The 13,106-nt window shown below is 43.3% G+C and overlaps 1 protein-coding gene across 3 annotated transcripts in view; it reads left to right on the top strand.

Moving 5' to 3' along the window:
- The window catches only part of TEDC2 (tubulin epsilon and delta complex 2), a 334,684-nt gene extending 321,994 nt beyond the window's left edge, over window positions 1–12,690 (top strand). For all 3 annotated transcript variants that reach the window (XM_086941286.1, XM_086941287.1, XM_086941285.1), the window contains one exon: window positions 12,461–12,690. In XM_086941286.1, the coding sequence (XP_086797412.1) occupies window positions 12,461–12,631 (171 nt within the window). In that variant the 3' untranslated portion in view covers window positions 12,632–12,690. The remainder of the gene's footprint in view (window positions 1–12,460) is intronic.
- Window positions 12,691–13,106: the final 416 nt, after the last annotated feature.

Below are 13,106 nucleotides of genomic sequence, written 5' to 3'. Positions count from 1 at the left end.
AGGGTATGAATAACAGGGTTATAAATAGCAAGCTAAATCCATACAATCATTTAACCTATGTGGTTTCATGGAATTCAGTTTATGTATCCAAAAGTTCTCCCGTCGTCCGAGTTTTAATTTTTCATTCAGTCTTTCCTACGTATACCTTCCCACATGGGCATTTGAGTAGGTATATTACGTTGGATGTATCACATGTGGCTGATACCCTTAGTTTTATGTTGTGACCCTTCATAGGGTGTGTTATAGTACAGCCTCTTATGATGTTGTTACAGTTGTTGCAGTTGGTGCAGGCTCTGCTTCCTTTAGCTACTATCCTTTGTGGAGTGTCGGTCTTCAGTAGTTCTCCCATGTTGTTACTTCTAGAGTAGGCAAATATGGGTGGTTGCGTAAAGAGAGATTTAAAGTCTGGTTCCATGCTTAGAATTGGCCAATGTTTCATGATAATTCTTTTGAAATCTGTACTGGACGTTGAAAATTTCGAAACCACTACCATTCTAGTGTTACTTTGTTTTTCTGTGGTTTTCAACAAATTGGCTCTATTCATTGAGTGTACACGTTGTTTGGTTTTCTCTTTTATGTTTTGTGGATAGCCCCTGTCCAAAAATCTCTGTCCCATTTCCTCAATTCTGTCGACGGCTTTATTTGCATCTGATGTTATTCTTTTGGCTCTTATCATCTGTGAGACTGGTAGGTGTTGTTTCAAGGACATTTGGTGGAAACTGGTAAAATGTAAGGTGTTATTCCTGTCGGTTTGCTTCCGAAATAGGTCCGTTTCTAATTTGGTTTTAGTGAGCCTTATTTCTACATCCAAAAACGTAATTTTGTCTTTCTGTATTTCCCAAGTGAATTGTATCCTTTCATCAATACTATTCAATGTTGTTAGTGCTTCTTGTAGCATTTCTTGTGAATTCTTCCATAATATGTAGATATCGTCTATGTATCTTACTAGTAATTCCACGTAGTTATACCATTCTGGGTTTGAAAAGATATGTGTCTCATATTGTTTCATAAAAAGGTTGGCATATACTGCTCGGCACAATTCCCCATAGAGGTTCCTGTTAATTGAAGATACCATTAGTCCTTATATTTAAAATAGCTTTGGTACAAAGTGAAGTATACCAGTTCCATCAGGAAAATTTGCATTGAGTGATCCATGTTGGTATTCATTATTGCAAGTTCCATGGCTTCTATACCTTGTAAATGAAGAATTGAGGTGTAAAGCGATTTCACATCGGCTGTGCACATTAGTAAACTCTCATTCTCGTTAATTTCAATGGTCTGTAGTTTTAGAAGGAAGTCTGTTGTGTCTTTTATGTAGCTTCTCATAGGTTTTACTGCAGGTTGAAGGTATTTGTCCAAGAATTGTCCCACTGGTTCGTGGAGACTTCCATGTGTGGATACTATTGGCCTTAAAGGAGGATCCTTTAAGCACTTGTGTATCTTGGGGACCATGTATACTGACAGACTTTTAGGATTGGGTATCATCAAAAAATGTCTTGTTTTATCCTTGATTACAGCAAAACAAACACGATGATGGACGGAATGTTGCACAATGGCAAAACATTCACCCCCAGTCACAGATCTGGGTTTAATCCATCGTTATTTTGCTCACCAAGCCATCCCAGTTCAGACATGTCCATATGCAAATCAGTCTTGGTCCTGTGCCTACTGGGAACAGTCCAGCCCGAACTGCCAAGCCATGTCTTTACTGGACCGGAATCAAGCATCCTAGGTCTGGTTTCTGGCTATCAGCCGTCTTCGGCCAGGATAGCTTGACTCCAGTGGCGTAGTGAGCAAGGGACCCACGTCTGGGCATACCCTTCCCACATAGGGTGAAAAGCAAAACAAACAAGATGATGGACGGAATGTTGCACAATGGCAAATCATTCACCCCGAGTGGGGGGAATGTTTTGGCATTGTGCGACAGAGGTCGCTCATTTACTTTGATTCTTATTTCCTCCGTTTTTAGCTTTTTTCTTCGGGTTAATATGGCCGCCCGTTATCACATCACGGTACAAAAGGGGGTGGTAATGGACGGGGCATCTAAACCATTCAAACACTCACACCCAGTCAAAAGATCTGGGTTTAATCCATCACCGTTCTTTAGCTCACTCTGCCACCCCAGTTTAGACATGGCCATATGCAAATCAATCTGACCCTGTGCCTCATGGGAACAGTCCAGCCCGAACTGCAAAGCCATGCCTTCCCTGGACCGGAAACAAGCTTCCGAGGACCGGTTTCTGGCATTCCAGCCGTCTTCAGCCCGGCTTGCTTGAATCCAGTGGCAAAGTGAGCAAGGGACTCACGTCTGAGCATACCCTGCCACACTTATGGCGGCCAAAAGCGGTACAAAAGGGGGTGGTAATGGACGGAGCATCTGAACCAATCAAACACTCACACCCAGTCAAAAGATCTGGGTTTAATCCATCACCGTTCTTTAGCCCACTCTGCCACCCCAGTTTAGAAATGGCCATATGCAAATCAGTCTGACCCTGTGCCTCATGGGAACAGTCCAGCCCGAACTGCCAAGCCATGCCTTCCCTGGACCGGAAACAAGCTTCCGAGGACCGGTTTCTGGCATTCCAGCCGTCTTCAGCCCGGCTTGCTTGAATCCAGTGGCAAAGTGAGCAAGGGACTCACGTCTGAGCATACCCTGCCACACTTATGGCGGCCAAAAGCGGTACAAAAGGGGGTGGTAATGGACGGAGCATCTTAACCAATCAAACACTCACACCCAGTCAAAAGATCTGGGTTTAATCCATCACCGTTCCTTAGCCCACTCTGCCACCCCAGTTTAGACATGGCCATATGCAAATCAGGCTGACCCTGTGCCTCATGGGAACAGTCCAGCCTGAACTGCCAAGCCATGCCTTCCCTGGACCGGAAACAAGCTTCCGAGGACCGGTTTCTGGCATTCCAGCCGTCTTCAGCCCGGCTTGCTTGAATCCAGTGGCAAAGTGAGCAAGGGACTCACGTCTGAGCATACCCTGCCACACTTATGGCGGCCAAAAGCGGTACAAAAGAGGGTGGTAATGGATGGATCATCTGAACCAATCAAACACTCACACCCAGTCAAAAGATCTGGGTTTAATCCATCACCGTTCTTTAGCCCACTCTGCCACCCCAGTTTAGAAATGGCCATATGCAAATCAGTCTGACCCTGTGCCTCATGGGAACAGTCCAGCCCGAACTGCCAAGCCATGCCTTCCCTGGACCGGAAACAAGCTTCCGAGGACCGGTTTCTGGCATTCCAGCCGTCTTCAGCCCGGCTTGCTTGAATCCAGTGGCAAAGTGAGCAAGGGACTCACGTCTGAGCATACCCTGCCACACTTATGGCGGCCAAAAGCGGTACAAAAGAGGGTGGTAATGGATGGATCATCTGAACCAATCAAACACTCACACCCAGTCAAAAGATCTGGGTTTAATCCATCACCGTTCTTTAGCCCACTCTGCCACCCCAGTTTAGAAATGGCCATATGCAAATCAGTCTGACCCTGTGCCTCATGGGAACAGTCCAGCCCGAACTGCCAAGCCATGCCTTCCCTGGACCGGAAACAAGCTTCCGAGGACCGGTTTCTGGCATTCCAGCCGTCTTCAGCCCGGCTTGCTTGAATCCAGTGGCAAAGTGAGCAAGGGACTCACGTCTGAGCATACCCTGCCACACTTATGGTGGCCAAAAGCGGTACAAAAGGGGGTAGTAATGGACGGAGCATCTGAACCAATCAAACACTCACACCCAGTCAAAAGATCTGGGTATAATCCATCATCGTTCTTTAGCCCACTCTGCCACCCCAGTTTAGACATGGCCATATGCAAATCAGTCTGACCCTGTGCCTCATGGGAACTCGGAAGCTTGTTTCCGGTCCAGGGAAGGCATGGCTTGGCAGTTCGGGCTGAACTGTTCCCATGAGGCACAGGGTCAGACTGATTTGCATATGGCCATGTCTGAACTGGAGTGGTGTGTAGTGCAAAAAAAACGATGGATTTAGGCCCAGATCTCTGTATTGGGGTGAATGTATGACTTTGTTCTGTATTCTGTCCATCAACCGTGGTTTTTGCCGTTATCACATCACAACGTAGACTTTTACATAGTCCGTCTTTTCGTTTGTATACCAACATGTGATAACTCACGGAGCCAATGAGCGCTCCAGAGATTCATAAACACGGAAATGCCGGCTGCAACTAACGATACGAACCACAACGCTCCATACTGTGACGAACGGCGCTCACGTCTTCTAACTGTAAGTTCATAAACGGGTCCACAATGCTCATTCTGACATGCGGATCAGAATACTCTACTAAACTTTTCTCCCCAAACTTGTTCGCACGTGAATGCAAAAGAACATCGTATAACACACTGTTACCCGCTCTTTTTTACTATGTTTTTTTCACGATATGGGCACTTTTTATATTAATTTGCGCACGTTTCAGGCGTATCACGATCAACTCACCACTGAATGGACATAAGGGGCACGATAAAGACCATCAAGTACACAATAATTGACACTCCATATGGACAATGTTTTCTGTACAAGTATTGTGAAATATGTTTATGGATGTATTACAAGCAGATGCTATGTTTTCGTTTTTGTATACATGCTCCCTGAAGAAGGACTCCCTAGCCCAAAATTCATAGGAGCTAAAAGAGGGTAAATAAAAATCACAGGATTGAGGATTACTGAATGAATATAAATGAAATGATGGAAATTTCAGAATAAAGATTATATATGGAAGCAAGTAAAACGAAGTGTTCAAAAGATTTTGTGGAGTCCTTTTATTTAAAGGAACGAAAGGTGTGCCCAAGGGGATGCAGCCAAATTAACTTGGATGCACAGCATTGAGTTTAAATTCAGACGTCGTTCAGGACTGAAGACGTCACCAGTGGAGCACCCAAACTACAAATTAACAATAGATCTAAAACAACCTAATCTCATAATAAAAACTAGAGGCTGTGCACCAACAATAAAAATTGTGAATTTCTATCCCAATAAACAACACTAACTCCTAAACGTTATGTTGTTATTCAGAGCTTAAATTATAATTCCACACAAAGGTCTAAATGATTGACGTAATGGAAACCAAAAAATTAGCCCTCGGTAAAATGTTCAACCCGCCCCAACATTTCAGACGGTAAGCAACAGTTGGAATACTGCCTATGGGGCATTGTTAAGTCACGGCAGCCCAGCCTGCTCCGAAATGTACCCCTTGGCCGTCAGCCCACATGCAAAATGCCAGAATAACAGGATGGTGGTGGGAGTCAGACTTGCCAGAGAATCTCGTCTGGAGGAGAAAATGTGTGCCCCCACTGAGAAATTAGTGTCTGCACACACAGCCACCCACTCCTAGTCCCCCTGAGGATAGAAACACACACACGCACACAAAATCAGATTTCACCACTCATCCTCAACCGGCTAGTCAAATCCCTACCTATAACTGCCTGGTTTACAGCTTATTTTAGTTTAGAATGTTTTTGCTAACTCATATACAACCCTGCGTCACTTTGTTATAAGGCCTAAAAATTGGACATTCTTTTATCACAATACTCAATTATGGATATATTTTATAACTTTTTCATACATGGTTGGTTATGGCGGTAGAACTGATCTTCTCATGTTCCATTCCTGTTTCTGTTACACTGAAAGGTAAATAATGCCTTTGTCAGATTTCAGGAAGCCCACACAATCTAATGCTATTGTATCTTTTAGTTTCTCTGAAGAAAAACCATGGTTGTTGAATATGCTTGCAGATAAACTCTACTACGACCTTGAAAGCAAGTCGCTGTAGAGAATGGAAAAAATCCCTTCTCTTTCATATAAATGTAAGCAATAGAAAATATGTGAGCATTGGGCACGCATAGTTTAAAAACTGAAAGGCCACATTAGGCTTGAACAGGCCTGTCTCCTAGGCCATAAACACGTTCATGCACTCCAGTGCATTCTCAGCACTAACAGTAGCCAAGTTAACATGCAACTAGGCCACTGCTGTATGGAAAATTACATAAACATATAAAAAGAACTATGCCACATGTCAACTAGAGGTTGCATCTTGGTGGAAGCAGTCAAACAATCACCTACTATGTTCAAGCATCAGGAACTCGTATGTCGCTTAAACAAAATAAAAGTCCATTGTATCGGGCTAGGATTTAAGCTATATAACCTAAAATGTCTGGATGGGCCTGACGGTCATTGGCGGCATTTCTGACAAAGCAGACAATTCCTTGTCATAGGAGCTCAGTAGAAATGCCGTCTAAAGCGCAGTTTACAATATGAAGAAAAAGGAGGTGTGAAAGATATGTAAGTGGCATTTTTAAAATATGGAAGCATTCTCCTCCAGTTCCAAATCCAACAAGACTTGAAAATCTCATTTAATAATGTTTTTTTCCAGGTAATTAAATAAATCACTTAAGCACACATCATAAAAGAGCCTTCATAAATGTAAGTGCAATGTTACCACCTATTGCAAGAGTCATATTGCAAATACAATGGCAAGTATATCAGTACACAGTGTCCCAATACTGTATCTTAGAAAAGTCTCAGAATATCAGATAATTCCATAATTGTCCTCAATTCTCGTCAACTGTGTTTAAGCCAAACTGAATTAATTTAGTATTTTAATAGACCTCTATCGTAATTCAATGCTGAGAATAAAAACCTAGAATAGCTAGACCACAGTTTTGGCAGTATCGGAATTACATATTCTCCTGCCTACATGGTTATGATTGGTACCTAAATTAATCAGCATTGGTAGTGGGTGTTTTTTATAGTGCTTAATATAGATTGGGCAAAAGAACAGAAAATAGACCTCTTTTTCCCTGCACTTTAGGGCAGTGATGAGAAACATTTGATTAGGTGAGTCAATGTGGCTAGGAGCATGATGCCAGGTGAAATTTCTATAATAAAAGCGCTTTGCCATCTGAGGCTTCATGTAGCCCTCATAGTGCTTAAACAACAGTAAGACTCTGGATACAATATCTATTTTAATACCAAATACATATTATTTTCCACTTTTCTAGTAATTTTGCATACGTCTGATGATGTAAGCATTGGATTTAAACATTGTAACACATCTGATTTGCGGGAAGGAATTGCCTCTTTAATGTTTCTTTCTTTTCATGTTCCAGAAAGATCTTTCTCTTTCTCCCTTCTCCACTCTTCTCCCTGATAATTCCTGTGTGGCAATCAGGGTCTTGTGACGAATTTAGGATAGTTTCCATCCCAATCTATTCTTTTCCGTTGATTTCCCTCTCAGGTCCTCTCCCGTTCTCCTTGGCTCCCATGAATTTTCCCCACTTTGTACCTTTTTAGGTTTCGCCTGGCGTTCGCTGCGCAGCAGCGTTCGCGCAGGCAAAATCTAATGTTAGAACAGTACGGGGGCTTTGTCCCGCCTGCTCTTCCATTGGCTAGCTCCATAAATGCAGGCTAGCCATTGGAAGACATGGTTGCCCATCACTGTTTCCCCCGTCATGACGCAATTCGGGGGCGTTTCCGTGTCTTCTTTTAAGTCCCGCCCCCACACCCTCCCTCTTGCCGTCCCGTTGTCCGTGCCTTCTCCCTCCCGCCCGCCCACTGTCCGTGTTCGATGCTGTCCAATGTCGCTTACAGATCCTACCGCTCTGCCTCTCCCTAGTTCCTCAGTGCCTCGATGCTTCAAGGAAACACTCCCTATACACCGTCCCTCTCGCCGTCCTGTTGTCCGTGCCTTCTCGAAGTTCTCCCTCCCGCCCGACCACTGTCCGTGCCTCCTCCCGCCCGCCCACTGTCCGTGTTCGATGCTGTCCAACCTATCTATGAACTCTTAAGTTCATCCGAGCCTACCTCGTCTTGTTTATCCCCCGCCCTCCCTCCCGTTGTCCGTGCCTCCTCCCTCCCGCCCGACCACTGTCCGTGCCTCCTCCCTCCCGCCGCGGTCTCACCACCTTCCACTATTAGCCAGAGCCCTCGGGGTCATATGATAGCAAGTGCTCCTCTCCGTGCTCCTCAGCTGTTGTCTTGAGAAGTGCTGGGGCCAACTCCACTCTTGGTTGCTAGTGCAATCATACATGCACCATCAATTGTTGCCCCATTTACCCTTCAGGGCATACGTTATGGCGGGCCCGGCTAACGAGTGAAAGGCAGCTTGGGCCGAGCAAGAACAGTCCTCGCATTACCTGGCCTAGTCGATTGTCAGGCACTGCAAGCCTCTGTACTGCACAGGCAGGTACTAGGCCAATCTTCACTGTTGGGGAGTGGTCTGGCAGTCACAGCCCGAGCACCTCAGAACCAGGTGCTGAGAGGCCTATGGTCGCGGCGTTTCAAGCCCCCTGTTCACTCTCGTAGTGGCCCATCTCCCCGCAGTTTCCGTGCCGCACCGGCACTCAGGTCAGGGCTCTGCAGGGGGCAGGCTCGGGACCGTGGCGACAGCCTCCAGGACGCTCTGGTTGTTAGGTAATCCACCTGGCAGTCGCCACAGGTACTGTAAGGATCGGAACTCCGCACCCATGGCGCCAAAGACTTAAGCGGGACCCGATTGTCTCCCTCTGGGTCGTCATACAGTGCAGGGGAGGATGAAGGGGGCATATAGTTGGCATCAGCAGCCCCCCCCCCCCACCAGACCTCTGTGTCTGCAGGATGGCAGTGGATGGGAAATCTCGAGGGAGTGTGGCTTATTCCCATGCCGCTTGGCCATGCCCCATTCTATAGGTCCTTTATTTACCTAAAGGAAAGTAGGGAAGTTAAAATTAGGAACAAGACAAACAGAAGGTCCTAATAGGATTTGGGGGCAAATTTGACCATAAGACCGTGTTTGCACAGGAAGGAGCTACAATGCAAAATGTTATGTAGAACTTGTTAACCATTACGGACAATGTTGTCATATGGAGAAGGTTTCAGACACCCTTAGTTAATTTTAGAAATCCTGAGGTCTCAAATCTTTTATGGTGGGCTATGCTTACAAGTTTCAGAGACTGTGGTAAAGATGCTAGGCGTTTTGGGGAGGGGGGGCTGTGTGTGTGTGTGAGGGGGGCTCTGTGTGTGTGGCGGGGGCTCTGTGTGTGTGGGGGGCTCTGTGTGTGAGGGGGCTCTGTGTGTGTGGGAGCTCTGTGTGCATGGGGGGGCTCTGTGTTTATGGGGGGGCTCTGTGTGTGTGGGGGGGCTCTGTGTGTGTGGGGGGCTCTGTGTGTGGGGGGACTCTGTGTGTGTGGGGGGCTCTGTGTGTGTGGGGGGGTTCTGTGTGTGGGGGGTTCTGTGTGTGGGGGGGTTCTGTATGTGTGTGGGGGGCTCTGTGTGTGTGGCTCTGTGTGTGTGGGGGTGCAAATGCAATAGGTCTCGTATTTGCGAGAGATTAAGCTATTAACATTGTAAATGACAATGCCATTTATTTATCTGTTTTCAAAACGAACACATAAATAAAAATGTTGTCATTTACAATGCCAATAGCTCTAACTTTGGCAAAGGCGAGACCGTTGCATTGTAAATGCTTGTTTGCTTTCCTCTCCTTCCTTCTAAGGAATTTTGAGAATTCCATACATGCTCCATTCAAGTGTCTTTTCCTTCTCTGCTGCATCTTGTTCACTGACAAACTTACCATTTCCTTTCTCTGCCAGAGTGCTTATGGAGATTTATTGATACAACTTGTCCCATGCTAAATATTCTTATACGATTAGAGATTAAGATTAGATACTTCTGAACGTCAATATATCAATACTTTTCTTTGAAAGACTACCCTTTTTAGGGAAGTGAGAATAATTCTGTTTGGTCAGTATAAATTTGTTGAATAGTGCTCCATTAATCAAAAGTCAATTTCCTACCTAGGGTTATGTTTGTGCTCATTCATCATGAACAAAATGAGGGGTTCTGAAATAGATTACTGTTTTTGTCTGTTTTTTCATAAAGATATATACACCAACCAAGTGAGCAGTAAAAGGTTGTGGGTGATCGAACATTAGTGTCATCAAAGTAATGCTTTCAAATCCCGAGAACTCTTTTAATTTGCCCATAACCGGTGTAGTGCGGCAAAATGACTAGATTTAAAAGATATATGGTTGTGGTAAAAATAATAACTATTAGAATTAATACGTCCGAATAGTGCATCATGGTTATATAGGAAATAACGTCCATTCACATCACGTTGTAAACAGAACAGTATTATTTGGTCTTAAACAATTTACAGTTTAATTTTATCAAAATCTCAGGCACAAACAGTAAGCTACATTTCTGCACTGAGAAACAAAATATAAGCAATTTACACAACTAATGCAAAGCAACACAAGATCAGGAACAATATTAGACATTTTTCTTTAAAAAGAGTGAGTTCCCGTCCCAAAATACTACACCAAATAAACTCAACCCAGGAAATCAGTAACCCAACAGTAACCCAACTTCCAGCGTGAGTTGGGTTATCCCAACACTGTCTTATTTACAATATTGTGGTACATCTAGAAGGCAGAAATGTATTCTCTTCACTGGAAAATAGCTGTTAGCTGCATTCATTACTCTGATCCCAGAATTCTTGGGGCTACAACCACAATTACTTGCAGATCTATCTGGCAACAAAGGCTCATTGCTTCCATTGTATCGCTGAACCATGCATTCCTAAACAAGGGCACAAGGCACTGTGTTCGAATCATTGTATATAAAGGGCAGACAAAAAGAAGTGAAACTGAGACTGTGTTATGCTGATATGAACATAATGTTTGGCGGAAAAGTGGCCACCTTTCTATTTAGCCACAAACTGTCCAATTGGCAATGTTTCACACCCAAGGATCAAAAGAATAGGCCTCGAATTTGAAGGGCAAATTGCATGCAATTGAGGGTTCTTGGTTGACGTAAGAATTGTGGAAGCGCATTGTAAAAGTCTACAATGGAGGACTAGTTCCAGAATATACTTTTTTAAGACAATTACCTATATTTTATTCACTGTATTTTAGCTTATTCTTTGTTACTGGCAAGTTGATTACATGAAATTGTAGGTTTTACCATTCAAATTGCATGTTTCCTTCTATTTATTTATTTTTATTTTTATTTATGCATGACATTATTCATTTCTATCAGTCCTGTATCATTTTACAATCATTGTTCATATTTAATATCATTACAACCGCATAAGGCATTTGCATCCATGTAATCCTGCACCCCATTGAAAGCAGGAAGATCTTACAAATATCCTAATAAATCCTATCAGCCATATGATGCATATTCTATAAATCTATTCAAATTATTATGTGTGTGATGAAACAAATCATGGGCAATAAACATAATGTTCTCAATTTTGCTTTATTTCTAAATTGTTTTAGGTTTTGGAAAGAGCCCTGTGAGGGTTTTTTTAATCTTTGTAACTTGCTATTCGCTGTATAATGTGATACATTATTAATAAGGTTTCAATTACATCTTCTCTCTTCTTTTCATATTTCTACCATCATTGTTTCTGAATCATTGTAAGGGGGACATGTGTGTGTTCAAAAGGCTTATATAGAACCTACAGAAATTTTAAGGTGCAGTGTTGCTGTAGAATTCCGAAAACAGTTGCATGCTTTTTTGTGACCCCACACAACAAATGGATTTCAATTCTAATGCTTTCATAAGAGGAGAACATTGAGGACATTAGATAGATGTTATGGCCCTTACCTTTTGAGCTGCAAAAGCAGGCAATAACTAACCCTTGTAGCTGTAGCGTTGTAGACTATATTTAAAAGGGGGTAGACATAGACCTGCGAGATGCAGGGTAAAACATTCGCTGATGATTTTGAATCTTGGATGGGAGTGGTGTGCAAATGAAGCAGTTGAACTGACTGTTTTGGTCAGGGATATAACAAATAATGCAACAGACACTGCCTTTGACAGAAAATGCCCTATGTTACACCCAACAAACATTGCTTAGCTCTAAAAACATTGTTCCATGTTTCCCTCATTGAGTTTGGCTTTCCTAGATGTTAGAATGTTTGGTTTTACATTAGTGTGTAAATTTAGACAACTCTAAGGCGCGTGTCTCCTGGACTAAAGCATCTTTTGAGTGAACTCTTAATAATATATCAATTTGAAATTGAAGGTTTGGAGAAGCTTGGAGCGGAATACCACACACCTGTTGCCATGGTGGGTCAGTTTTCCAACAGTCTATACAAATGTATATATTTTTTTAAATAAATATCTGTGGTGCTTACTCTTGGCCCCATACAGTGCTTGCCAGTTTTCATCTGGCCGATCATAACACATTTAACTGCAATGGATTCAGGGGATGGGGGCAAGTCTGTGTGAGTCTGGATTCAGGATCTGCAGAGGATTCTGGGAAAATAAAATAGGATGCATTGAAGAGACTTGATTAACCAGTGAATGCCCATTTTGAGTGCTACTCCACAGGCATGATGAAAAGCATAATGTAAAGCCTCTGTTGATCTGCAGGACCTTGTTTCCTGCTTACATTCCAACACAAGCAGCTGAAACAACACTACCATTGTAATGATCATTGTTATGTTTTTCTTCACAAACAGATACTCATGGCAGAACTCATTCCCTTGCTTGAGTCCAGAAGTTTCCTGGGGCCTTCTTTGGCCCTTCCGTATCGCTCCATCTACACCCAGCTCTGTGAAGGAGGTCAAAAATTCCCAGCACTCGTCTTTGATGATCTCCCAGACACTCAGGACTCTGATATTTGTTTTTAAAACTCCAAAGGACATGCACCCGAGCTATGCAGTTTGGCAAATAAAAATTATGGAAAATAGCCAGTCCATGTTGTGGTTTTCAGATGCGCCTTACTAACCTCCTGTGTTACTTACTTTGTACCAAGGCTTGGCTTTCCAACCAGTAATACCTGTTTATAATTTGTTTTTAGTGATTATTATTGTTTTGGTTTTTGTATTGAATTTTGCTAATTACTCAACACTTACTTATGCTTGTGTCAAAGTGCTTTTGAGTGAATGCTGTTATATTGAATAAGAGAAATTAGCATCGCTTCCAGCCCCTCCTCTTCGTACTCCTCCCACGGATCTCTTGCTGCAATGGATGGCAGAGGGTGACAGGATGACATACTGATCACTTCCCTTTGTCGCCCCTTCTTCCTCTTTCTTCATTGGGGGGTTTTGCATCTCCACATTTCCCCTCCGATCCCTGCTAGATTCTGGGATTCAGGAAAATAAG

Source organism: Lissotriton vulgaris, chromosome 10 (genome assembly GCF_964263255.1).
Source record: "Lissotriton vulgaris chromosome 10, aLisVul1.2, whole genome shotgun sequence".
Lineage (NCBI taxonomy): Eukaryota > Metazoa > Chordata > Amphibia > Caudata > Salamandridae > Lissotriton > Lissotriton vulgaris.
Note: the sequence above shows the minus strand (reverse complement) of the source record. Positions and strands in the feature narration are given on the sequence as shown.